This window comes from Gouania willdenowi, chromosome 13, assembly GCF_900634775.1.
Source record: "Gouania willdenowi chromosome 13, fGouWil2.1, whole genome shotgun sequence".
Lineage (NCBI taxonomy): Eukaryota > Metazoa > Chordata > Actinopteri > Blenniiformes > Gobiesocidae > Gouania > Gouania willdenowi.
In genome coordinates, this window is record NC_041056.1 from 31,558,509 (window position 1) to 31,583,922 (window position 25,414).

Here is a 25,414-nt window from a genome sequence, read left to right on the forward strand (position 1 = left end):
ACCATTAAAATTCATGATTGTTTTAAGTATACGTGGCCCCCTGCTGCACAGCTCTCGGTTGCCTGCCTCTCTCCCATTGGGTTCGATGCGCCACAGCTGGGGGCTCTTTACATTTTCAACATAACAGAGGTGCATGCTACATATCAGTGTGTGTGTGTTACTGGTGAGGGGGCAGAGTCATCATCGCTTGCAGCGCACATATTATCATAGAAAACATTATGATAATGGTGGATAAGAATGCATCATTGCCAAATGTTTAAAGTTATTCATCACAAATTGCTGACTGGTATGCTACTTACCACTGCTCTGTGTGTGTGTGGTGTGTGTGTGTGTGTTTAATGAGCTGCATAACACTTTATTGTAGCTGATGAGTGTTAGGGCATCCATTCAAAAAAATGTGTGAATCCCTGCTGATTGGACTCTGAAACTTGGCCGCTTCCTAAAAATGCAATTTTTTTCTTGGCTATGCAACATAATTTGTTTCTTACTGATGCTCGATAACTGCAGATACCGATAGCCTTCAAAATATAAAAAAGGAGATTGTGCTCAACTTAAGAACTTGTGTGTCCAGCAAGAATTTATCCATTTAGGAATGTCTTCACTTTGTCAGTTTTTTAACATCTAAATAAATGTGCAAGGTAATTGTGTAAATGTTTTATGCAGGACAATGTAAAATTTTCAAAGTGTATTTCATACACAAGTGAGAATGGCACTCACATCACTTTTTCTTTCTATACTTAAAATGACTGCTTAGGTTAGAGAGTACTTAAGACTAAGCAAGTTGACCTGAGTCAGCATTTCCCAACCAACAAACTACATTTCAGTACCTAGCACAGTTGGGCTGTGAGGAAGTCTAGATAGTTAAGACAACTTTTTCTTGGATTTGTATCCACCAATGTAAATTGACAGCTTCTCCAAAGAAAGGTGAATCACATGCAACTGTTTTTTTTATTTATTCATTCATCTTCTGGCCTGCTTGTTCCAAGTCAGGGCCTTTGGGCGTCTGACCATGCCTATCTTCTGCACTCTAAAGGCGGTAGGTGGGGATACACCCTGGATATGGACAGGTTGCCAATCCATGACATATCTGTATTTTTATCCATAAAGACAAAGACAAAATGTTTTGGCTTATTTGTTTGCAGGTCAAAAAATAATAATGTATTGTCTGTACAACAAGTGCACCAACATATTGTATATTTGATTGTAAAAAGTAATACATCCATCCTTCTATCCATTTCCCAACCTGCTTGCTCCTTTTCAGGGTTGCAGAGTACAATAGTTGCAAGTGCAATCTGTATTTTGCTCTTAAAAATCTAACCTAAAAAGTGCGTGACAGGCTAATCCATCATAATAATAGACATTGCACTATTCATGCCTGGTGGTGGACTTTAGATTTTATGTTTGTTGAACATTGGCTTGGAAACAAAGATGGGTTACTTAATGCTATTATACGTACAGTGCCTATCAGAAGTATTCACCACCTTGGATGATTTAGCCTTTCATTTCTTTATTAAACAAATCAAGGTGAAAAAAAAAAGAAGAAGAAGAGTTTGTTTCTTTTCGCACAACAATTTATTGGAACAATCTGTTCAATGTTAAGACAAAAACAGGTTTCTACAAAACAATGTCAATTAAACAAAAATGTGTAATAAATAAATAAATAACTGTTTGCATAATTATTCACTCCCTACAAGTTGATATTTAGTAGAAACACTTTTGGCTTTGATCACATTGAGTCTGTGTTGATGAGTCTCTATCAGTCCTGCACATCTACACACTGCAATTTTTGTAATTTTTTTCTTGGCAAAACTGCTTTAGCTCTGTCAGGTTGCACAGGTATCAGCATGAACAGCCCTTTTCAAGTCCAGCCATAACTTATCTATTGGATTCAGATCTGGGCATTGACTCGGCCACTCAAGAACATTTAATTCAGCTCAATTCAATTCAATTTTATTTGTATACCGCAATTTACAAGTCATCTCAGTGGGCTTATCAAAATAAAAAATTCATAATAAGAAAGAAAAAACCCAACAAGATTCACATGAACAACCATTTAGCGACAGTGGGAAGAAACAACTCCCTTTTAACAGAAAGAAATCTCCAGCAGAACCAGGTTCACAGGTGGCAGCCATCTGCTGCGACTGGTTGGGGTTAGTAAACAGAAGGATGAACAGACGAACCACAGATCAGGAACTGCCATCTCCAGCTACACGACACCTGAAACAGAGCAGAGAGAGAAGTACGAGGAGAAGGCACTCACTGCAGAAAAACATGATACAGTATTATCAAGTGAGCCTGCCTTGGCCTTGGGCCTCACTCCCAGTGGCCTATTTAATACTTATTATAAAGGTGACAAACCTCTTCCTGTTTATTGGTAAGCTAACAGTGACTCCAAGTTCTGTAAATTTGACCATTCACAGACGAGCCCATGTCTGCTCTAGCGGTTAGGTTATGTTATGATTCAGTCCTGTTTATGCGGAACATCAATCATAATCAGCTACATCAGAATTTGAATCTCTTCCCATTTATTGAACCAGTAAATGTGACTGTTTACAACGGGCCCATGTATGCTCTAGGTAAATCATGTTATGATCATGTTATGATTTACCTGGGTGTCTTTTAGCCATTCCTGTGTAGTTTTTGTATTCTGCATTATCATGCTATAAAATAAATCATATCCCAAGCCATGGTTCTCTTGCAGACGAAATAAGATTTTAGTGTATTTTGAGAAACATCCCCAAAGCATGATGCTACCAACACCATGCTTCACAGTGGGAATGGTGTATTTTGGTGATGTGGAGTATTTGGTTTCCACCAAACATAACATCTTGTCTGATGGCTAAAAAGCTCAAATTTGGTCTGATTAGATCAAAGAACTGGAAAAAGCAAGTATAGAAAATAAGTAAAGTAAGGCCAAGTGAAGTGAAAACTTCAACCTGATAAATTAAACATTCACTGTGATTTTGCCTGATGATCTAAAGAAGATTCTATTCATAGTCACCCACTTTTATTGAATTCATTCATTCATTTATGATTTTTATGATTGTGCGTGGCTGTTTGTGTGCATGTGTGTGTTTGTGTGTTATTTATTCATGCATTACGTAATACACACCTACATGAGGAATTTAAGTTTATGCAGTGTTGGCTCTTGCAGAAGAAACTGCTGAAGGCCCAGCATGTTGCCATCACTATGTTGTTTTATCCCCTTTGATAATGTAGTTTAGTCCTGTTGATAACACAACTGATTTCACTTCCAATTAGACTTTTTGGTGCTTCATGCAGAGAAGATGCCAGCAGGAAGACTCCAATACAAACATTGAGAATGAAAACTGTAGCTCATTATTAAATGTCATCTACTGTTAAGAGCAATTGTGAACAGTATTAACTCAAACAAATAAACAAACATATTAATTAATTCTGGTAGATGCAATTAAGTTTGTTATTCCCCTGTCTAATAACTGCAATTACTTGGAGAATTGACAAAACAATGGCAGACTAAGCTTTGAGACGCCCCTTCTACACTCCCTTGTTGTATTTGTGAATAATTAATTTGGACCGGCTCCAGATAATCCTTAACGCACGCACGTACTCACACACACACACTCACACACTCACACACACACACACACACACACACACACACACACACACACACACACACACACACACACACACACTAATACATTACAAATGCATACAAACCTCCCTCTAGCCCAGTGGTTTGAATAAACCCCAGGGGTTTGTTGAGTTAGCCTCAGGAGTTTGACGGAGGTCAAGACACACACAGTAGAAATATATTACTTGAAATAATTTTCCTTAATTACTAGTTTATTCAAAATATAAATTATGATGTAAAATTTTAAATATTGATTTGATTAAATGAAAAATTAAAACCTTTTGAACAAAGCAAAACAAATGTCCTTGGCTTAAAGCTGCAGTATGTGAAATTGTGAGAAAACAGACATTGTGAGAAACAACAACACTCCAAATCCTCCCACCCCCCTGTTTTGTAACCTATCGTCCCTTACCAAATGGACTAGTAATATTGGAGAGTTTTCTCATGTTATAGAGACATGAAAGTATGTATCACTCACTGCTGTTCCACCTGAACATGCTTGAGCCTTTAGACTGTTGCTTCTCCACATCGGTCTTCCTTTTTCTGCTTGCTTTGCTGTTTAACAGCTGTGCCTAATGCCACGATAGAGACTTCTGCTGGAACGTCCGCCATTACACTTTTTTGTTATCAATGGCATGTGAACACACATTGACTTCAGTCGAGCAGCCAATAGTAACTCTCAAAATAGCTCATGGAGCACTCTCATTTACAGACTCTGTAAATGAGGTTTAGAAATCCAGAGGAGAAGACGTTCACTGTCCTTTCAGAACACTTTAAATTAAAATATGTTCAAAAGCCATTATGGATTTTTGACCAAATTACGTCAAAAAAAATCCTTACATATTGCAGCTTTAAGTGTGTGTCAGTTCCATTCAGCCCACTCATAATATTTGTGAAAAAAATGTCAAGCGGCACAATGCTCCCTGAATTTAAGGTGAAGAAATTGTATTTTATTTTTCTAATTATGAAAGGCTTTATTGAAAACACTGATGATGTTTGTAAGGTTCAGTAACTCCAATAGGCTTGAGTATTGCTGCGCTAGCCTTTGCCTCTGGAAGTCAAAAAGCAGATTAGAGGAACTTGGAACTTGTTTCACACTGCGATCCCAGAACCTGAAGGGTTACGGGTTCACATAGCAATAGATGTAGTAATTTCTCAACATTTGCTGTGCTCTTAAGAAAATGTAAGAGTGACTTCCCTCCATGGGTTGAAATCCAGCTTTGACAATCATATTTTGCTATTTGCTGAGAATAGTGAATTGCGACATTTTGGTGACTTCTCATGTTAAATACCAGCAGTGTTGGTCCCGCCCCTCCTATAAAAAACAAACACCAGTCAACTCTGTATATTCTGAGAAGTTGGTTGGATTGATAGAAATATTAATCGAGGTATGGTGAGTATTGGATAGGTAGTGAGCTCAACATGGATTGTTTTTCGGAGATTGTATAGCACTACTGGGCGTGTCTTAACTACACCTGGAGCCCCGTCCATTCAAAGCATTTTTGAATTTCCAGCCTAGATGCACTTCAGCCAAAACCTCAGGGTTTATTATTTATTTATTTATTATAGGGACAGTGCATAATAATGTACATTTCAGTAAATATGCCAGAATTAGCCCAAAAGCTACTTTTCAGCTATAGTCCCTGGACAGTTATGTGTCATCCTTGAAGGGAATAAAATTACAATTATACACATAACATAATGCAATGAAATACAACACAGTAAAATATTTTTTTAAAAAAACAGCACTGACAATTACACAAACCATACATGTCAGACATTACAACAAGACTGTTACAAACTCAACAACAACAGAGACAAGTCAGACTAACAGACAAGGGACAAGAGGCCAACAGGGGGCAGTGAGAGGTGATTGTGTCAGTTTTTTAAAAGAATTCTGTTTTTTGTCTTTAATGAGTCACAACTATTGTTTTCACTCTTGACTCAGTTGATTGAACTACTTTAGTATTACTCTTACCCAGAGTGAGGGTCATATGAATCCTGAGAATCCATATATTTTTCTGGTTATCCATATTTTTACAGGGCCATCGGTATCTTTGAATTATAATAACTCGTTTTGAAATTATAATTTATTATGTAGATGATTATAAACCAGCTGCAGACTTTTTCCATTTTATTACAATGTACAAGTAGTACTGGCACACCTACTTTGAGCAATCATTGTGAGTTTTGTCATTGAATGACTAAAACTCTTAAAATGCATATCATATATGCAATACATTACCATGATTTTGTTGTTAAGACATACATGGAGGGAAGATGGTTGTGATGTTCTCTGACTTGTGTACAAAGCCATGCTCGGAAGAAATGTCATCTGGTATATAAGATAGGTGTTTGTGAAGGAATCTGATTTGTGCTCTAAAAATGTGTGTGCCAATCCAAAGAGGTTTACTTCATCAGTATAAAGACTGGTAAGCTCTCTCATCCAGCTGTGTGGAACCTCAAAACCAGTTAAATCTTGAAGCATTGATATAGTCATCCATTTAATGCTTAATGCTGATGGATGCTGTACATTTATCACGAGCTGACAGGCGGGTTTGTGCGACATGCACATATAAACACAGCAGGCCGCACTGCTATACATTCATACCCAGAGCATTGAAGTGTGGATTTGGCTGAAAGAAAAGAGCAAAGAGAATCCTGGTGCTGCCGATAAGCTTTATTAATAACTGTGGTGCTGCACGGTTCTGATGTTGCATAGGCAGCTGGTGGGGAAAAGCAACAGTCAGAGGATATGGACAGTGTACTTTAACATATATTTAGAGAAAGGTAGTTCGGGAGTGTTTATTTTGTTATTATTTACAATGGGAAAGTGTCTATATTAACCAAATTTACACATTGTGTAATTGTGTATGTTGACAATCACTTTTTTATACTTTGTAAACCAGATTGAGTCTAATTCAATCTCTAGAATGCTGCAGTGATTTTTCTTTATAATAGCAATGTGTTTTTAACCTTCAAGCTGCTATACGGAGTTTCTGTCAACAGCTCTACTTCCTCCTCTGCCTCTGCCAATCTACAAGAAGCTACGCCTCTATGTTTGTGCACGCGTATTGCAAAACATAACAAAGTCGCGTAACTACATAAACAACACATTTATTGTTAGAGTGGATGTCAGCTGGATATCAGCTTTAAGTAAGCTTCTTGAAGACAGTCTGCAGCACACTTGTTAAGAAATACTGCCGCCTCCTGACGCTAATCAATAATGAAACATTTATGGAAAAACACTGATTTGAATAAATAGAAAAATTCACAGATATGTTGTTTGATACCTTCAAATATCAGTGTTGTTGCACCAACAAAGATTATTTATTTTACTTCTATGTATTATCCATCACTGATTTAAATTTTGACTTCTAAATAAACATCACTAATGTCCTCTTCCCACCTCCGTTTTGCACAGGTGTTTTGGTGAGGACACTTGCATCACTATCCCTGACATTGATGCAGTGGTGATGGTGCAGCAGCCCAGCGAGCCCAGGATCACCATCACTGGAGTGGAGAAACTCAGCTGGCTTGCAGCAGACTTCAGATCATCAGAGGGTATTGCTCTGTTCCAGGACGTCCACATCATCAGCACGGTCACCACGGCTGATCATCACGCAGGTGAGGACTGAGGCAGTTCATCCATCACATGGCGTAAAGTAGAGGAAATCAATAAAGGTGTAAAAATCTATGGTTGCATCAAACATTCAACTGTCATCAGGTATAGTCACGCAGGATGACTATTTTCCCTGATTCACACATGAATCTAATGTGTGTGTTATAATGCAGCTCTGCATAAGGTCTGATACAAAGCTGCATCTCACAGTCAGGTGAGCATGATAGACACATACAAAATTATGGATTGGGGCCCAAGACTTGAGATAAGCACCCCTGTTTGAATGGAACTGAAGCTCCCTCAATGAAATATAATTCTGTCTTGATTTTTATGTTTTTATGTGATATAGATATGAGAATTGAAAGCAGGGTTATCAAACATATTAAATGTCCAAGCAATGTAACAACATTTTATGGCACAAAATTTTACAATATTAAAAAATGGCATTATCAAATTTAATGGTGCACAAAATAGCATCCAGTATAAAAAAGTGCAATCATTATGAGACAGCAATGCATGTTTTGTTATTGCAATTAAATACATTAATTTATTTTATTGCTTAATTGTGACCATCACCAGCCCTCCCTAAGGAAGGCTAAGAAACATTTTATTGTAGGGAGGATATAAAAAGGGAGAGCAGTGTTACACCTAGGTGGAGGGAGAGGGCGAGGGGAGCAGGGGGGAGAGACTCAAGGCAGGAACAGTGGGGAAGAATAGATTATTTTACAGAGAGTGAGATGTGAAGTAGAACATATTGTGCTTAATATGTTGTGTAATCAAGCCAGTCTAGTGACAAGTGTGAAGCTTAACTATAATGGTGGTGGCTGTGGAAAGAGGGAATGAGTGAGTGGTAGTACCTAAAGCAGGTATTTGGGATCAACGTGTCTAAAGTTAGGCCCAGAACGAGTTTTATCCCACATCCCAAGGTGTGTCAGTGCTTCGTAGACCTTTGTATGTGCAAAAAGTGCTACTGCAAACCCAGGAGCCGCCCAGGACCCGCAGATGCAGACAGGCCAGCAGAAAGTATCCCAGGCAACCCCCCCACGGCAGAGCAGCCCCCCAGATGTCCCCGAGATCCCAGGACGAGAAGCAGACTCTGCCCCCCACACACACATCCGAGAAAGACCAAGGAGCCGAGCACCCAGCGCATCCCGCCACCGACCCCAACCCCCAACCCCCAACCCCAAGGCCCCTCGCCAACATCCCGCCCCCCCCACCGACCCACACCCCTGCACCCAACCCCCCGAGGAGAGGGCCCAGAGAGCCCCCGGCCGAAGACCCCAGCAGAGGAGCCAAGGCCCACGCCCAGCAGACGGCCAGAGCCTTGCCGAACGGGTAGCGGGCGCCCAAAGCCAGCAATGACCGTACCCCAGGCCAGAAGGACCCGGAACAGAAACAGTACCGAGAGCAGCCCCCCCAGGGATGACGACCACCCCCATAGCCGCCTAGGGCACAAAAGAGATGCTGCAAGTTGCCCCACCGGCCCCCAGGCGCATCGACCGAGCACCCCAGAGCGAGCCAGATCGCCTTTTCTCAATGCCGCCCGCGCGATTTAGATTTAATATTTAGATTTAGATTTAACATTTAGATTTAGATTTAACATTTAGATTTAATTTTAAACATTTACTTTTAGATTTACATTTAGATTTAACATATAATATTTACATTTAGATTTAAACATTTAAATTTAGATTTAATATTTAGATTTAGATTAAACATTTAAATATAAGATTTAGCATTTAGATATGATATATAATATTTGGATTTAGATTTAAACATTTGGATTTAGATTTAAACATTTGGATTTAACATATAATATTTACATTTAAACATTTAAATTTAGATTTAATATTTTGATTTAGATTTAACATTTAAATATAAGATTTAGCATTTAGATATTATATATAACATTTAGATTTAGATTAATGATTTAGAGTTAGATTTAGCATTTAGATATAACAAATAACATATAACATTTAGCTTTAGATTTATAATTTAGATTTAGATTAAATATTTAGATATAGATTAAACATTTATATATAACATATACCATTTAGATTTAGATTTAAATATTTAGATTTAATGCTTTTTTTTAACCTCTATATATGTGGTTAATATGAGAAAAGTCAGATAAATAATGAAAATGTGTTCGCTACAACTTTTATACTAAATTTTTACACGTAGCACCCCATACTTCTAAGCAGAGGTTTAGACAGAACATGGTGGAAACAGTGAAATGTTAACTCTCAGGTGTTATTCAGAAGGCACCTGACAAACATATTCAAATCTTAACCAGAGTCCGTTTAGTTAAGTTTAAAGATTTATTACCAGTTTGGATACAGGATGGTTAAGTTCTGGTCACAGCTGTGGCCCCCTCCTCACATGCAACAGGAGAAGAGGCCAAGTTTCACACAACAAACACTTAAATGGCGGGAGGACAATCCTCCTTTGCTCTTACATTGATGTCATTATTTGGCGACAAGGCGGATCTTGGACAGGAGCTGTTATCTTCACAGCCTGATTCCAGTCCCTTTTGATTTTGTCGGCAACATAAGTTTGAAACATATCTGTCAACATGCATTGCCCTATGTCGACACATGGATTCCTACACAGCAGCATGAAGTGTGTACTTGGTCCCCTAAAGTAAAAGGCTTCACAGAGACGGCTGAGGGAGTAGCGATGATTACAAACGACTGACCCTAATGTGATACTCAAAGCTACATAACAGTTACAGCCCACACCAACGATTGGGAAATGAAAAGATATGTGATTCAAACACGAGCGATGTTTGAATCACACACTGGCCAAAGCACTGCTGCAGTACTGAAAGGAGCAGATAATGAATGGAAAGTCTCCAACGAAAGTCGATGTTTTACGTTTGTTACTCATCATTGGGATTTTTTTTTTCATTTTTATATCATGAGACTCATATTGTATTTTGTACTGTAATATGCGCTGACTAATTTGTTACTCCCCTACTAAGTAATATTTTTTTTTTTTTAAGTCACACTATAATTATAATCGAAAGCAATTTGTATTATACGTTACAAAAGATTACTCAGTAATTAAAATATATTTGTCGTAATCACATATGATTAGAATAATGTTTCAAAAAAACTGCAATTCAGATTACTTCAGATCAGGTGGTAGATTCTGGTGGAAAAACACTGAAACTACAAATAGAACGCACCTTATTCAATTAAAAAATGTTATCAATCAATAATTCAGTACACAGTTTAAATAATTGGTGTCACGGGTAATAAAACACAGTGTTGACAGGACAAGCTAAAAAGAAAAGTTGCAATGTGCATGTCATGGCTTATCTTGCACTGTTGGAGGATTTGCAGAGCCGTGCGCCCCGCTGGAGTGCGTCTTCAAAGATTGTGCTGATGTGTTCAGTGAGAGCACAGAGTCGCTTCTCAGCAGGTACCACACCCCCAAAAATATACTGATTGATTTATGCCGTGATTTGCAAATGGTGGAGTGACAGACAAAACACAAAAAAGCCATCCCAGCTCACACCCAGCTGCTGCACCTCTAAGCAGGAGCTGCTGAGGATCAGGTCTGATCACTGTGTTACAATGCTTCAAAAATAATTTTCTTGGCTTCATATGGTTTATTATAACATCTCTCTGTGTGATCAGAGATATGGTTACCCACTGAAGCTGTGGCTATGACACCCGTAGCAAACCCAAAGACTCCGCGGAGCATCACTACAATGGGCACCAGAAGACGATGAAGACACATTATTGAATGTACAATAGCCCTGCTAGAAGGCAAATGGCTCTGCCTGTCCAGCCCAGGGAGGGCTGCTCAGTATTAACCTCAAAAAGTCTGCTACAATATCTGGGCTTCCTGTGCTGAAAATGACAGATTTCAGATTTAACAATTTAAAGATTATTTTTGCGCATGTATCATTTATGCCAGTGACTCGTTGATGTGAAGTGTTTGGAATGTTTGTCAGTTGATTCTTTATTTCATATATGGCTTTGGTCGTGTCAAAATTCCACTTTCAAAAAGTCTGTTCACGTATTCTTAAAGGGATTGCTGCTCAGGGCTCTCACCAGGAATTTTTCACAGCATTCAGGGATCGCGTGGTGCGCGTCCGAGTGCCACTGGCGTAAAAAACTCTCAGATGGCCAAATTTAGTGAAGTCAAGCTAATGAATGTAGTTAGAGAGTAATAAATAATCAGACACCGTAAAGACAAGAAATAACATTTTATTCAAAAGTCTGATTCAAATTTAAATCAGGTATTATGTGGGACCTGCAGTAATATTGTAACACACACATACAGCGCACACATACACATTGGAGGATGCACTCATTAGAGCTTTAATCGGGCAAAAAAAAATATCTGACCCGAGAGAACATGACCCGAGCCCGTCCGACCAGAATGTAGCCTATGTTTCTTTATCCCTGAACACATTTTAACTAGACAGGATTCACATCCGTGCTTGCGCATGTAAAATGATCCTTTGGGTTATAAACATGACGAGCAGCTTCATGTGATGCTACACGCTATGTCCTGGTTGAAGTACTGTTTATATTGGATGGTGATTTTCATGGTTACCAAGCGGATGATCACACAGGCAGCATTGGGGGCAGCTAAGTGGCAGCAGGGGTCCTCAGGTAAAGACTGGAGCAAATTGTATGTATTTAATAGACGGTGCGACTGATTAATATGTTTCTTGGTTATGCAGAATAAAAAAAGACTTTAAACAACCCGTGTGCACCTGGAAGTCCCTTTTGTGTCCAAGTGTGCAATGACGGTACCGATTAAAAAAGGGAAAAAACTACAGAAAATTCCCCTACAACAGCGCTGGTGAAAACCCTGCTGCTACCATAAATGTTTCAATTGGAGGCGTTTCTGAATGGAAATAAGTCTGAACAGGAACTTGCATGGTGTTTTAGAAAAGGTGGGATTTATTAACATTCTGTGTGTACAACTGGTGTCAGCATGTTTGACAAAGCTAAGCTACTAAGTTATTTTAAACAGAATCTGCTATATGTGTTTCTTGGATTTTAAAACTGGACATGTATGCCGAAGGTGTTCCATTGAGTGAATGAGGATAGATCAGCATACCATATTTTTGTACAAAAATTGCTTAAATATCCAAGGAAAAATAGTTTTTTTTTTTGGGTGGACATTGACTCTTCATATGTTTCTGCTGCCCCGTCATCCCTCATCTCCTTGGTCTTTAATTTTTATAGTCATTTTTAATATGTCCCAAATTAGCCTCATCTTGCTGATTCAGTCTTGATCTTACCATAATACTTTTCCTGCAATGCTCTGCTATTATCACGGCAAATTGGAATGACATTTAAATCCCGTCGACCCAAGTCTCAGTCAACGATCTGACCACCAAGACAGAAAATGCCTGATTCAGCTCCAGGCTCCAGAGCCAGCAGGCAATTAGGAGAGGATCCGTAGAGCGAAGGGGAGGCTTTAGCTCTCCATTGTACGTAAATCGGCTGAGGGAGAGGAGCAAAAAGCAGCATTGCTTTCAGCAGTTGATGGAGCTTTTCCTGCTGGTGAAATAGAGACTCCAGCTGGGAAGAAGAGATTAGATACAAGGCACAGGAAAAAAATAAATGAAATACAAATAAAAGAATGACGAACAAGCAAGAGTGTTAGCTTCTATGTAAGGCTGTGTGTGGATGGGATGGGTGTCTGATTGTGTTAAAAAGAGCAACAATGAAGCTCCATTATCAGGAGATTTAATGTTCTCCTGAGCTTTAAACAGATCCAGATCAATCTTAAATGGATCCCACTGTGCATTCAATTGGTTCCTTTTGAACAGTGCTAATCACTCTTTTCCAGGCTTTCTCTCCTTGTCATGGCTTTTCCTAAGTCTACTCACACTGACTCATTTCTCCTTCATACTATTTTTGGCTTTTTCCTACAGCTTTGCTCAAAGAAAGAAGTCATTACTTCTGCATTTTACCGATAATGTAATAGATTAAAGTTTTGAATATGTCAACTGCCATTCTGTATCTGCTAAGGCAGCGTGTTGTGCACTATTGTACTTACACAGTAACAATCAGGTCAATGAGGCTCACAAAGCATTCTCCTTTAAACAGTATCACTTACAGGTTTTAAGAAAAAAAACTTTAGAAAACCTTGAGGTTGAAATACATCAGGGATTGAAGTTGGCATCTGCCAATTTAACTTGGCTGCAAATTCAACTGCAACTGTTCAACCCAATCGTGTATCATTTGTTCATTCATTCCTTTTTCATGTTTTTGTTACATAATGAAAAACAAATGAACAAATGATACACGGATTCAACCCACTCACTATTATGATAGGTTGAAAAAAATAAGTTGGCCTTACAGTCACATGTGGGAGAAACTTGTACTGCTACAGTTCATAGTGCAGTATGTGTGCAGAGGACCTGAACTTCGTCAAAGGAATATGATAATAATAAAAACAATAATCAAATACTTTGGGGCGGATTCACTAAGATCTGAAATAAAGGGTGGGAAACCAGGTGTGTCACTAAATCCTTCAGTGGCGCTGTTTCCTCACCTGCAAAGTCCTGCCTCCTGATCATTCAGTTCTCTTGGAAAAAGAGCTGCTCATTGTTAAAAGATCCTGGTTGGTGCAGATCTGACAGCTGCTTTTAGGAAAGAAAGATTATTAATGGATAAATACAATTCTTCCATCTATTGATGACATCCTTTAGGAAAGATATACATTTAGTTCTGATGGACTGATCTACAGTCAGCTGATGAAGCCTGTGTTGGGCACTCTCTGTATGTACAGACAGATTCTTTTTTCATTTTTTCATTTATTCATACATTTGCTATGGTGACACTGACAGCCTCAGCAGGAAACACGTCAGTACTGTAATCAAGTGAAACTGACCAGAGCACTGTCCGCTTATATTTTCTTCTAGAATTATTCCTCAATTGTGACTTAAAGTTGCTCTACACGATTTCTCCATTATTGTGGTTGGTCAGAGGCTGAGATCTCCGCCTATTTCATTTGAATGTGCACGTCGCAAGGCTTTAATTACCTGTCTTAAGTGAACATGATGATAACCTGCTTCGTAGTACGGGTGCTCAGTGATGGAGAATGTTTGGTTAGGTGAAGCCTGCTAACAGCGAGATACCCTGGATCGTAGTACAGGCCCTCAGAAACAACTAAAGGCTAAACACAAACAGACCCTGACACAACCTCTCAATCAGAAGACAACTCCTTTATACCTCGACCACAGTCGCCCAAAATAAAGATAAAAACTGAAGAAACAGAGCCGAACCTACAGAGAAGTTCCCCAATGGTTCCACAGTCTGGAAAGAAATCTGACAGTTTACAGGGTTAGCTAAAACAGTCATTGTCATTTTGTGACTCAGATGTCCTACACAAATATCTATACATCAGGTTTGGTAAAACAGAAGCAGTCTCATGCTGTCATTATACGAGACTGAGTTTTCATAGGTACCACAAGTACCTATGAGAGAGTGAGATTCGCAGTAACTGTTAATAATAATAATGGCTTGAATTTATATAGCACTTTTTTTAAATTAGATTAAAAGCACATTGCAGATACATACTGTATGCTTTCACATCAGTCATACTGGTGGTGGTAAGCTACTGTACATGTAATTGTGGCCGCAGCTGCCTTGGGGCATACTGGCAGAAGCCATGTCATTTTGAGCTTATATTATTTTTTGACCACCACCAGCATTTATAACAACAACAACAATAACTGGGATAGGGCGGTATTCCATTCACCAATCCTTCACCCACTCTACCACTGATCCATGACCGTCCTGTTGGAGGTCAGCACTACATAGGCTAGAAATAATTTCTGTGTACTCAAGGTGATTAATAATGTATGTATCACATAAATTTGAAATCAAAGACATATCATTCATGTACATATTAAAAGGGAAAAATTCCGCCCTGGTATATCCCGTTGGTCACATGGAGGGTAATGGATGTAGCAATCCTCCAGAGGTAGAAAGTAATGAATTATCAGTGAGTGAGTGAGTGAGTGTGGATTGGCTAATATCGGGATGAACGTATTCCCCATTACAGTCTTCAAAATGATCAACTGTGTTAACAAAGCTGTCTCAAAGTGGTATTACTACAGCCTGAACTGTCCATTTAAAGCTGCAGTATGTAAGTTCTTTGCATCATTTTGTCAAAAATACATAACATTTTGAGCATGTAATTCAAAGTGATAGGACACTGGAACTCTGCTCTTTCTCTCGGTTCTGTATTTGAGCTTTAGAAATCTAAAATAATTGTCTAACAAGGAGCAATGTTTTTTTTTCCAATTTAAATTGATTTTGGTATACTGTATGACTGAATCAATGAAAATAAAAAATGAGCCTAAACAACAAAGTTGTGTTTGTTATTTGCATCATTGAGTGCTAACATAATGTGCATTATGAATAAAGAATATTGTGAATGCATTGTTCACAAATCACAAACTTCATTTTAAGTAAGCTGTATTCATGCTTTCCAAAACAAACTTGTTTTTCTGTATTAAAATGAAAAAAACAGCACTTAGTACAGAACATTCCAGGAAACAGAACACTGCAAAATAGTTAGAATACAGTAAATGTGGCATGAAATAAATAGAGCAACTGATGAAGCTGACAAATTTTGTTTGAAATAGTCTTTCTACATAGCAGTTCATAAATTGGGTCAGACAAAGCTATCTGTGGCACCACGAGTGGTTAACTGTCCATTGCGATTCATTTATCCAGTGAGTTTGTTCATTTGTCAGTCATGGACTCATTCATTTTGGCTCTGAACCTTCTCATCTTGAGTGTGGATTGGTGACACTGCCTGCTCGGAGCATAGCATCATATATATTATTTAGCATTGAAGTGGTTGCTCTATTTCTTGCACAATTTGCACACAACTGGACTTTTGTTTTCCATTCAGTGTCTTTTAATCTAAAATTGATGCTCACAAAGCACAGGAACAACTTCTTCTTGGGTTCTCCCATTTCTTGTGGGGTGGTCTGTGCATCGGTATTATGGGTAAACCGAGAACTTGTGAAATGATGAGGGTTCAGTGCTGTTTGGAGTGATTAACTGTTATTTTTTTGTGTCATTATTTATCTGTAATTAATTAATCACAATTAACATGATAAAGTCCCAGCCCTTTTTATTCCCTTTTCAAAATATCATATCGTATCTTTATTGTGAGCCCGTTATTGCCCACTTTATCCTATTGTGAACATTTTTCCACCCTTACAGACAATGTTCAAGATAAAAAAGAACACTACTGCGTCATTGGAAACACCTTCATGTAAATGTAAAACGAAACATAGATGAAGTTTTTAGGCGAGGCTACCGGACTCAAAACGCCACTCACTTTGTTCTTCTTGTTCTTCTTATTCTTCTTGTTGTGTACACTAGTTTAAATCGCTACTCCTCTGTTATTTGTGAACGGATCGGGCTGGAATATGGTAGGTATAATCTATGGATGTGTACGCATCGACCCGGGGGCCCCATTTTTTTACTTTACGTGCTATTCAGAGCGGAGACGATCCGCGAGCCCGGTCGTAGTTCATCTGTACTTGTTTCTAATTTCCTACAGTGCATGTAACAATGTAAGTACATTAAAGCAAATTGTGTTTCTGTGTAGCACGGCGACCTGGGGTGCTGGAAGAGATCATCCATAACCTTGACTACTGTGATGTTCTGGTCCTGGGAGAGGAACTCGACCCACAGTTTGAAGCCCTGCAACTGCAACAGGGCGCTCTCCTTAGAAAACACCTCGACGTCACTAACTCCACCTCTGGCATGTCCATATATGGTGAGTTTGTACACCTGCGTTACATGTGTTTTCAGTCAGTTTCTGTGAGACACCCTATTACATTTATATAAATGTTTCATTCTCTCTTTTAACCACCTACTCTCTCTCTATCAGGTGTTGACTCCATGTCCAACTATGAGCAGGTGATCAGGCAGGTGCGCTACTACAGTCGTCAGCCCAAATCGCTATTAGAGAGAAGGTTTCGTCTGACCTGCTCGGAGCTAAACGGGCGATACACCAGCAATGAGTTTAGCTTAGAGGTTAGTTGAAACTATTTCATTATAGTTGGTTTTTAAGATGAAATATTAAATGATAAGGGATGTTTACGGTAGAATTTCAACACATGAATGAGATAATAGCCAAAGAGGCATTTTCTAGTCATCTTATTTATTTATTGTAATCAGAGGACTCAAACTAAAATGATATGGTAAGAATAATCAAGGGACATGGATAGATTTTTTTCTTTCCTTCATTGTCTCTCATGTTTCCACTGTTTCCTAAACCCAGGTAAAAGCGATGCACAATTCGGAGGATGAAGACCACATAAGTCACATTATAGCACCGCCTCAGTACATGCAGGTGGCTCACCATCCATCCATGCTTCAAGAGCTTTTCCCAAGCCACAGCTCAGGTAGGAGAACCAATGGCTGTTATTGTTTAATGTTGCATTGATTCTCTCCTCCAGCACAATTTAGGACAAGTCATAGTCTTCCTTCTATAGTTACATAGTTTCTCTTTGTAAACAAAGTAAAATCTTTTGTTGCATCTGACAGTGTCACATCAGAAGGTGTATTTGATATACAGTGTGAATGTCACATTATATGTAATAATACATTTTGAAGATAAAATAAAAAAAAATGAAAGGCTGAAATACATTTCTTGTCAGAATAATCTGATATTATTACAACATTCAGTTACATCTTCCACAGGTGGGAAATACATGTTTTACAATTTGGTATTTAGAGCTGAAGAATATCTATAAGTTATGAAGCAAGTTTTTTCAAAATTTTCTTAATAAACAAATTGCTAGACCACTTGTAATTGTTGACGGACCCTTTGTGGCCCACAGGTCTCTGTAGGAACAGCCCTGTTGTGCCAGTTGTTAAATGTGTTTCTATGTCAGACATTCATCCCAAAGGAAAATGAGGAACAGTCAGTTCAATTTCGTCATTTGTTTATTGTGCTCTGCTACACAGCAGTTTAGATTAAGATCCTCCCAAATGATGTAGAGACTACAAACCGCCAACCGACTCAGTGCAAACAAGTGATGTTAAGTTTAAAAGAAGGCCATGGTGAGGACTGGTTTTAATCCACCACATGAGATTGAATTATTCATCAGTCTCTAATGGATTTTACTTAGACTTCCACAGAGTTCAGTGGCTGATAAGTGAAAGTGTGCGCTTGTATGTTGGTGTGCTTGCGTGTGTTTCTGTGTTTGTGCATGCGAAAAATTAAATGTAGAAAGGCTTTTTTAATGTAGTTTTAGCAATGATGTGTTTTTGGAGCACTTGCAAGTTTCAGATGACATCGTGGTGCATGTCGAGCATTAATGGATAAAGGGGAAGACATCCCAGAAGCTTCAGTCCAACCAAGATCAAAAGCTGTGGATTTGATGTGAAAAAGTAGAAACTAGACAGAATCAAACGATCACTTGACCAGCCCTGCGAGAGCCCAGCTAACTTACCTCCCCACACACACAAATACATGGGGCCAGATGAAAAGATGCTATTTCAGTGAGCTTGAGATCAGTGGATAAGTAGTAAACATTTTAGTTGGAGGGAAATCTCTGCGTGTTTTGTTGGTATCTTACTCAACAAGGTTGTGATACATCTCTAAATGTGTGTACTGCAGAAGGACCAAATGCCGGCATGCTGGAGTAAGCAGAGCTTTTTATTTGATAAATGGATGGATGGATGGATGGATGGATGGATGGATAAATGACCTACAACTGATCTAAGTGTATCCTTACAACCCTTATCATAGCCACCAAAACTATTTTGGTGAATTTGAAGGACAAGTAATCTTTAAACATCAACCAGTTGCTGAATCTTCTCATATAATTTATATTTCTGGGGTCCCTGCAAACCCTGCCTATATGTGCTACCCTGTGCTTGCTTAACCTCACCATCTCCCTGCTCCAGTTGTTCGCTGACTGGATGATGCCCACTAGGGTCCACTGCACACTCACTTTCACTTGTCTTGTGGATTCTTGGCAACGCTCAGGCTTCAATTGCACCTCTGTTATGGACTCACAGGCATGATGGTAACTTTGGGATAGCTCTTGTTGTAGAAATGTTTGCTCCTGGCAAATAGTTGTGATACACCACAAAGCACATCTGATCCCCCTGTTCACTCTTATCTTTACCTCTGCCAAGGAGGTTATGTTTTTTATGGTGATTTATTTAGTTTTACAATTTTCAATTTCATTAAAGGTAGGGTAGGCGATTTTCGAAAGCTAGCATGATTTTGAATGTAGCTTTCCCAACGGCTCCACCTTTATGATACAATACACAATAATGGTCTAGTAATAATATTAGTTTTTTTTAGATAGGAAAGAAAACAAAACAATTGCAGCTGGAAGAATAGCCATGCTTTCATTTGACTTAAACTAGTAACTTAACTAATATTATTCAGGGTATGACCTTTTTTCCTCGATAGGAATGTTATAAAATAAAAACAAACAATAGCAATCTGGTGTGTGTTACATCGATTGGATTTTTTTAAATTTCACTCCCCTCCCCCCTCTCAGGCTACCATTAGTCCCCTCAATGATACATTTTGTAACATTTTAATATTGTAATATCTTGTCACACAATATCTTGTCCCATCTTTAGTATTTAAGCATTGGGATGTTCCTCTTAATGATTATATTGACATATATTGTATGTCATAACAGTGACACCACAGATTTCACTCTACTGCACAATAGTTGCAACACATTACTAACAGCTTGACGAACCCTGCCTCTCTCTTAAGCTTAAATCATACGTCTGTGGTGTAGCTATTTAGAGCTGAAGAATATCTGTAAGATATAAAGCAAGTTTTTTTCTAATTTCTCTTGATAAACAAATGGCTAGACCACTTGTGGTTGTTGACCGGCCCTTTAAATGTAAAGCTGTCCTCTCTTTTAACATTTCCCCTAATAAAGTTTATCATAACCTTCCTTTGGGAGTGCTGGTGATGGTCACATTCATAAAAGTTAATAAATGCATATATTAATTCACTTATTCTTGCATACTTGTAGTGACAACCTAAGATAACAAATGTGGAAATAAGTAAAGTAAAAAAAAGGAGGAGTCTATAATAAAATAAGGCTAATGTTTTTGCTAATTAATAGACTTTGTGCTAATCAGACACTCGCTATGCTTCGCCTCAACATTTTGAAGAAAAAAGAAATAAAGAAATTGCAAGGTTATATTTACCACCACGAACATCGTCTGTGTAATTCAACAGACTCATAGAATGATGTAATACAAACCTTGTTCATAAAAACAGGCCGACTATAGGAAGCAATCAGCAAATGTGTTGAATGACGAATTAAAGCTCTCTGACTTCGGTATGAGTGATGAGTGCAGATTAAATGTTAAAACTACTAAAGGCATCGATTACATCACATATAATGTATTTCAGGTCCAGACAAAGATTACCTTAAAACTGTAGGTTACTCAAACTTTACAGTTTTTGATCAGAACTCTAGATCACATATTTTTCCCCAGTGTAAAACAATAACCTGAACAACTGTTTTAGAAAGCTTGAGTCTCTTTACGCAGTATCTGAACAAAATTTTATCTCCTTAGACTGTGATAATCACATAATTCTCCAGACCATTAAAGCTCTCCACCCTAAGGACCATTTTACCTCCACTCTCACATAAGATGATTTTATATGATATGATCGAACCAGCCAAAAGAAGCACTGCTTTGGCAACTTTACAGTTGATAATAGTAGACAAGGTGGACCTGGTTTGAAAAAAAATAATTAGAAGAACTCTGTCTGCTCAACTTTTAACTATAACTCACATCTTGTTGTTCCTATTGTTGTCAAGTCAGGCGATGACGTGTATTTGGGATTAGGAGACGAGGACTAAAATCAAGTTCTTGTTTTAATGGCCAACTATGATGAGTCACATGTGCAGTTCCACTTGGCATTGTATTGAAACCTTTTAATTCCACAGGAAACACTGGTGATAAGCATGCATCCTTTGATATATGTGTTTGTTTTGATGTCTGCTTCTTAGATGTTCCCAATGCTGCCACTGTGCTGATCGTGATGTGCATAGCTGCATTGGTGGTGGTGGCTGTACTGGGCATTTACCGCATCCACTTGACACACCAGCAGGAGATGAAGCTGGCAGAGAGCATCAAAGAACCTGATGAGACCTGGAACGATTCTGCTCTGACTATCACGGTCAATCCAATGGAGGTAGGAGAATGATGGGATGATAAAGAGAAACACTATCCTTTTAGTTATATTAATAAAGATATATTTGGTTATATTGATAAAGATGTGTTTCTATTACTCACATCAGGATAAAGCTAAAAAATAAGTAGATTTCTAATATCCCTTCTTCTGCAGACCTTGCAGGAGCCTCAGGCTGCTGAGGATGGTAGTGACGAGGAGGAAGATGAAGAGGAGGAGGAAGAAAGAGATGATGATGATGATGATATCACCAGTGTTGAATCCGATGACAGCGAGGAGGAAATGGACGACCAGTTACCCAGGGTGCAGTGCAAGACAGTCCAAAAATGGGACAAAACAACAATATCTTATTAAAACAAACGCACTCACAAACATTAAGTTTTTCCCCACACACTGTCACAGGCGCGCGCACACGAAAGACTTTGTCACACTGATCCTCTAAAATGAGCTAATGCCACCCCCTGTTGGAAGAAACACTGACAGACACATAAAGTCACACTGAATATAAATATTCTGCCCCAGTTGAGCCTTTTCCCCTTTTATACACCATGTAAAAAACAAACAAATTTGACACAAAAATGTATGCTTCAATCACATCCCGTTCATTGTTTTTAAAGACACCCAATGTTTGATCAATCCTTGTATCACAATCTGTCAGAGCTACAGTTTTTAATCAACCAAACCCCATGCATTCTGTTTACTGATATCTCTGACAGCTCAGCACAAAAAACGGAGAGCAGCCTCTATTCTCGAAAAAAGATTTAAATAGAATAAAATATTATACTTTACTTTGTATGATCCTGTTTTGGAGCCACACATGAGTATTTAGATGGGGAAAGGGAAAGGGGGGGTGGGGGGTCTATTTTTTGCACAAAGGATTTTTTTTTTTTTTTTTTTTGAGTGAAAAGTTGCAGAAAAGCTAGTGTAACCAATTAGGTTAGGCTAGAAAATTAATGTCCTTATATGTATTATTGTGGTCCATCTTCCATATCTCTCTGTAGCAGTAGACAATATCAGTGATGTTAAACTGTTAAACTACATGTTTTAGTACAGACTAGAGAAGGTAATACGAAGAATCTAAAGAATCTATCCCATAAAATGAGACATAAACAACTTTGATCATGGCAATCAAAACAGCTCTGTTCTGTTTCAGTCATTTTCAGGATGCACTATATTACTTTTATTTGCAACGTAAATGATGAAACAGTTCTATTTAGCTTTTAGAGCAGCTGTGGTCATTTTCAAGCTTAACTTCAGCACAATTTTCTTACAGATTACTATTTAAGTGTAGTATTTCTATTCAGAGAGGATTTCCTAGAAATTATCCAAAAAGACAATTTTACTATCAATCCATCTGCATGAGTCATTTAACAACAATAATAATAATAATAATAATAATAATAATAATAATAATAATAATAATACTTGGTATTCTCAGTATTTGCACTCGCACATAAAATGTACCCTTATCCATGAAATTGGATAAGGTTCTTATTTTTTCTTTCTTTTTTTAGTCGTCTTTTTTGCCTAAAAGTCAGGTGAGTGTACAAAAACAGCACATTTAACCCAAAAAATCAAGAAAACTAAATTAAAAAAAAAAAAAGAAAGTGTGCTGTTATAGACGTTCTGTTAAACTTTATGAAGGGTCATTAGTTTTTGGGGTTTTGGAAAAGAAAGATTGGTCTCCTTGTACATTTTTGTATGCTCCGTACATGTAAATATTGAGTATAGTAAATGACTATCCAGCTTCATTTCCATTCCTCCCACACAACCCCTCAATGTCCTTCTCTTATACTGTGCACAACATGTCACTTCCCTTATAGTGACAGTGAGTGGAGCAATGTATGGAGAATGAGAAGCGTCCCCTCACTTTTGTAGCCCCATCAGTTGTCAGATTTATTTACCTGAGCAAGAAGAAAAACTACAAAACCTACAAATATTCCAACTATAACGTCCAATTACACGTACACTATCAGTAAATTTATTTTTTTTACATGTCTCTCTGATTTCTAAAGATGAATAAAGCCTTACTGTATAAACTGCAACCACATTGTCCTCTAGTGGCTGAATAGAAGTAACACAAAACCTTGCAGTTCTATTACAAATAGCTTTTAAACATAAAATAAATCCATGTTGGCATTGAGAATGGATCCAATCTTTGTAGAATATTATTTGAATCCAATTCTGATGAAAAACTACATGTTATTTTTATCACACATCAAACACTGACTATGTTTCAATGGCAGTTTAATAAACAGGTTCATGCTTTTGAGCATTGCTGTTTTCATTATACAGGTATATAGAAACAAAAGTCCTTGTCTTACTGTAGGTCTAGAATCTGTATTAGTACAGAATTCTAGTGTTTATATAAATATTCTACTACCCACATAAACTCACCTGTTTAGAGTCACTTACAATGGCATGGAATGGAGTGGAAAACAATACGTAACCACATGCTATAGCTAGAAAAATACAACACAGTTCGACTAACTCAAAGGAAATTGTCATTATCATGTGTAAAACTGACAACATCCTCCAATTTATTAAAATATTTAATTGTCTCTAATCCCTGATACATTTATATTGGGGTTCATAGGGAGCTGTGCTATGACATCTTCCCAGCACTAGCTAACATATGAAAACTGGGTGGAATGCTGGGAAAGCATTTTAATTACAATTTTAGCATTGCAAGTTAAATACTAGAGTACGTGGAAGCAGGCTGAACTATTCCACATATCACTACACTTATACTGACTAGTACCACCTACATGTGTGTATTCATAACCTTTATTTATACAAGTAGTGTCATTGAAACAACAAGGCTTCAAATAATTTATTGAAAAAGGTCAATAATGAAGTCCTTTGTTCATTTAATCCATTGTTCATTTAGATGTTGTTGGTTTCATAGCTAGCGCTGGCTTTTTGGTTCTTTCTTGGAAAACCTCAGAGTACGTCTTTTTCTGCTTATTTTCACAACAATCCTCAAACTTAGTTTGAAAGTAATCCTTGATAATGCAATGAATGACAATTGTACATACGTACAATGTAGATATGTGAACATTTATACATCCAAGATAAAAGCAATCCTAAAATAACTTTTTATCTAGTCATTGAGATAGGGTATTGTCACCTAATGTTAACTTATCCACCCTCGAACCGATAGCACCACATAAAAGGCTTGTGATTTTGGAGGCTGGATGTAGCAGTCTTTGATAAACTCTGTTGAACAAATGTGGTGATCTTCTTTCCTCATCTAAGCTGTAATGTTTGACTGCAAAGGAAAACTGAAAATCTGTACTGAGAAAGAAACATGTAATGCATGGTCATTTTGATTTATGTCCAGTGTTTCCAGGTATAGCTGATCATTTTCTGCCTTAAAACTCTTAAAGAAAAGGCCAGATTAATCTTACAACTGCCCTTTGAGGATTATTCATATATAAATATAACAGCCTTGATGGCTTTTTATTGCCAGTGAATGGGGTTTTAAAACTGTCCAATACTGCATCAATGTTTATGTCCTCTTTCCTACAGCGCCTTTGGTGCTTGTCCTGAGAGTTTAGCAGTGACCCTACTGTATGTGTATACTGTAGCTCTACTGTATGTTCATGTAAAGATTTCATAATGCTGTTTAATAGTTTCCCTCATCCACTGTGACACCTTGTCTTGTGCTTCATCCTCTTCCTCGCATTTGGGCCCCCTTTGAAAATCTATGGTTGATTTTGCAATGGCTTCAAGCCCTGATGTTGTCCTGAAATCTGTTTTAGAAGAGGATGGTAAAAAAAAAAAAAAAAAAACATGAAAAACTTGTATAATGTGTAAAAGTTATTTTTTATTTAACTCTGGACTCTTTGGTCTGTTTTCCTTTACAATGGTCACTACAGCACTTTCTGTAAAATGGCCAATAAAAAGTTGTTTTGGAATCAACCGGTGGTTGTAGTGTTTCACTGTTGGTCCATCTGTTTGTCAAATACTGT

General features: G+C 37.9%; 1 protein-coding gene across 1 annotated transcript in view; it reads left to right on the plus strand.

Annotated features, from left to right (window-relative positions):
* Positions 1-22,247, plus strand: part of LOC114474868 (calsyntenin-2-like) — a 356,008-nt gene extending 333,761 nt beyond the window's left edge. Inside the window, exons 12-17 of the mRNA XM_028465442.1 lie at positions 7,041-7,243; positions 16,851-17,021; positions 17,136-17,281; positions 17,529-17,652; positions 21,259-21,443; positions 21,597-22,247. Of these exons, the coding sequence (XP_028321243.1) occupies positions 7,041-7,243; positions 16,851-17,021; positions 17,136-17,281; positions 17,529-17,652; positions 21,259-21,443; positions 21,597-21,794 (1,027 nt within the window). The 3' untranslated portion in view covers positions 21,795-22,247. The remainder of the gene's footprint in view (positions 1-7,040; positions 7,244-16,850; positions 17,022-17,135; positions 17,282-17,528; positions 17,653-21,258; positions 21,444-21,596) is intronic.
* The last annotated feature ends 3,167 nt before the right edge of the window (positions 22,248-25,414 follow it).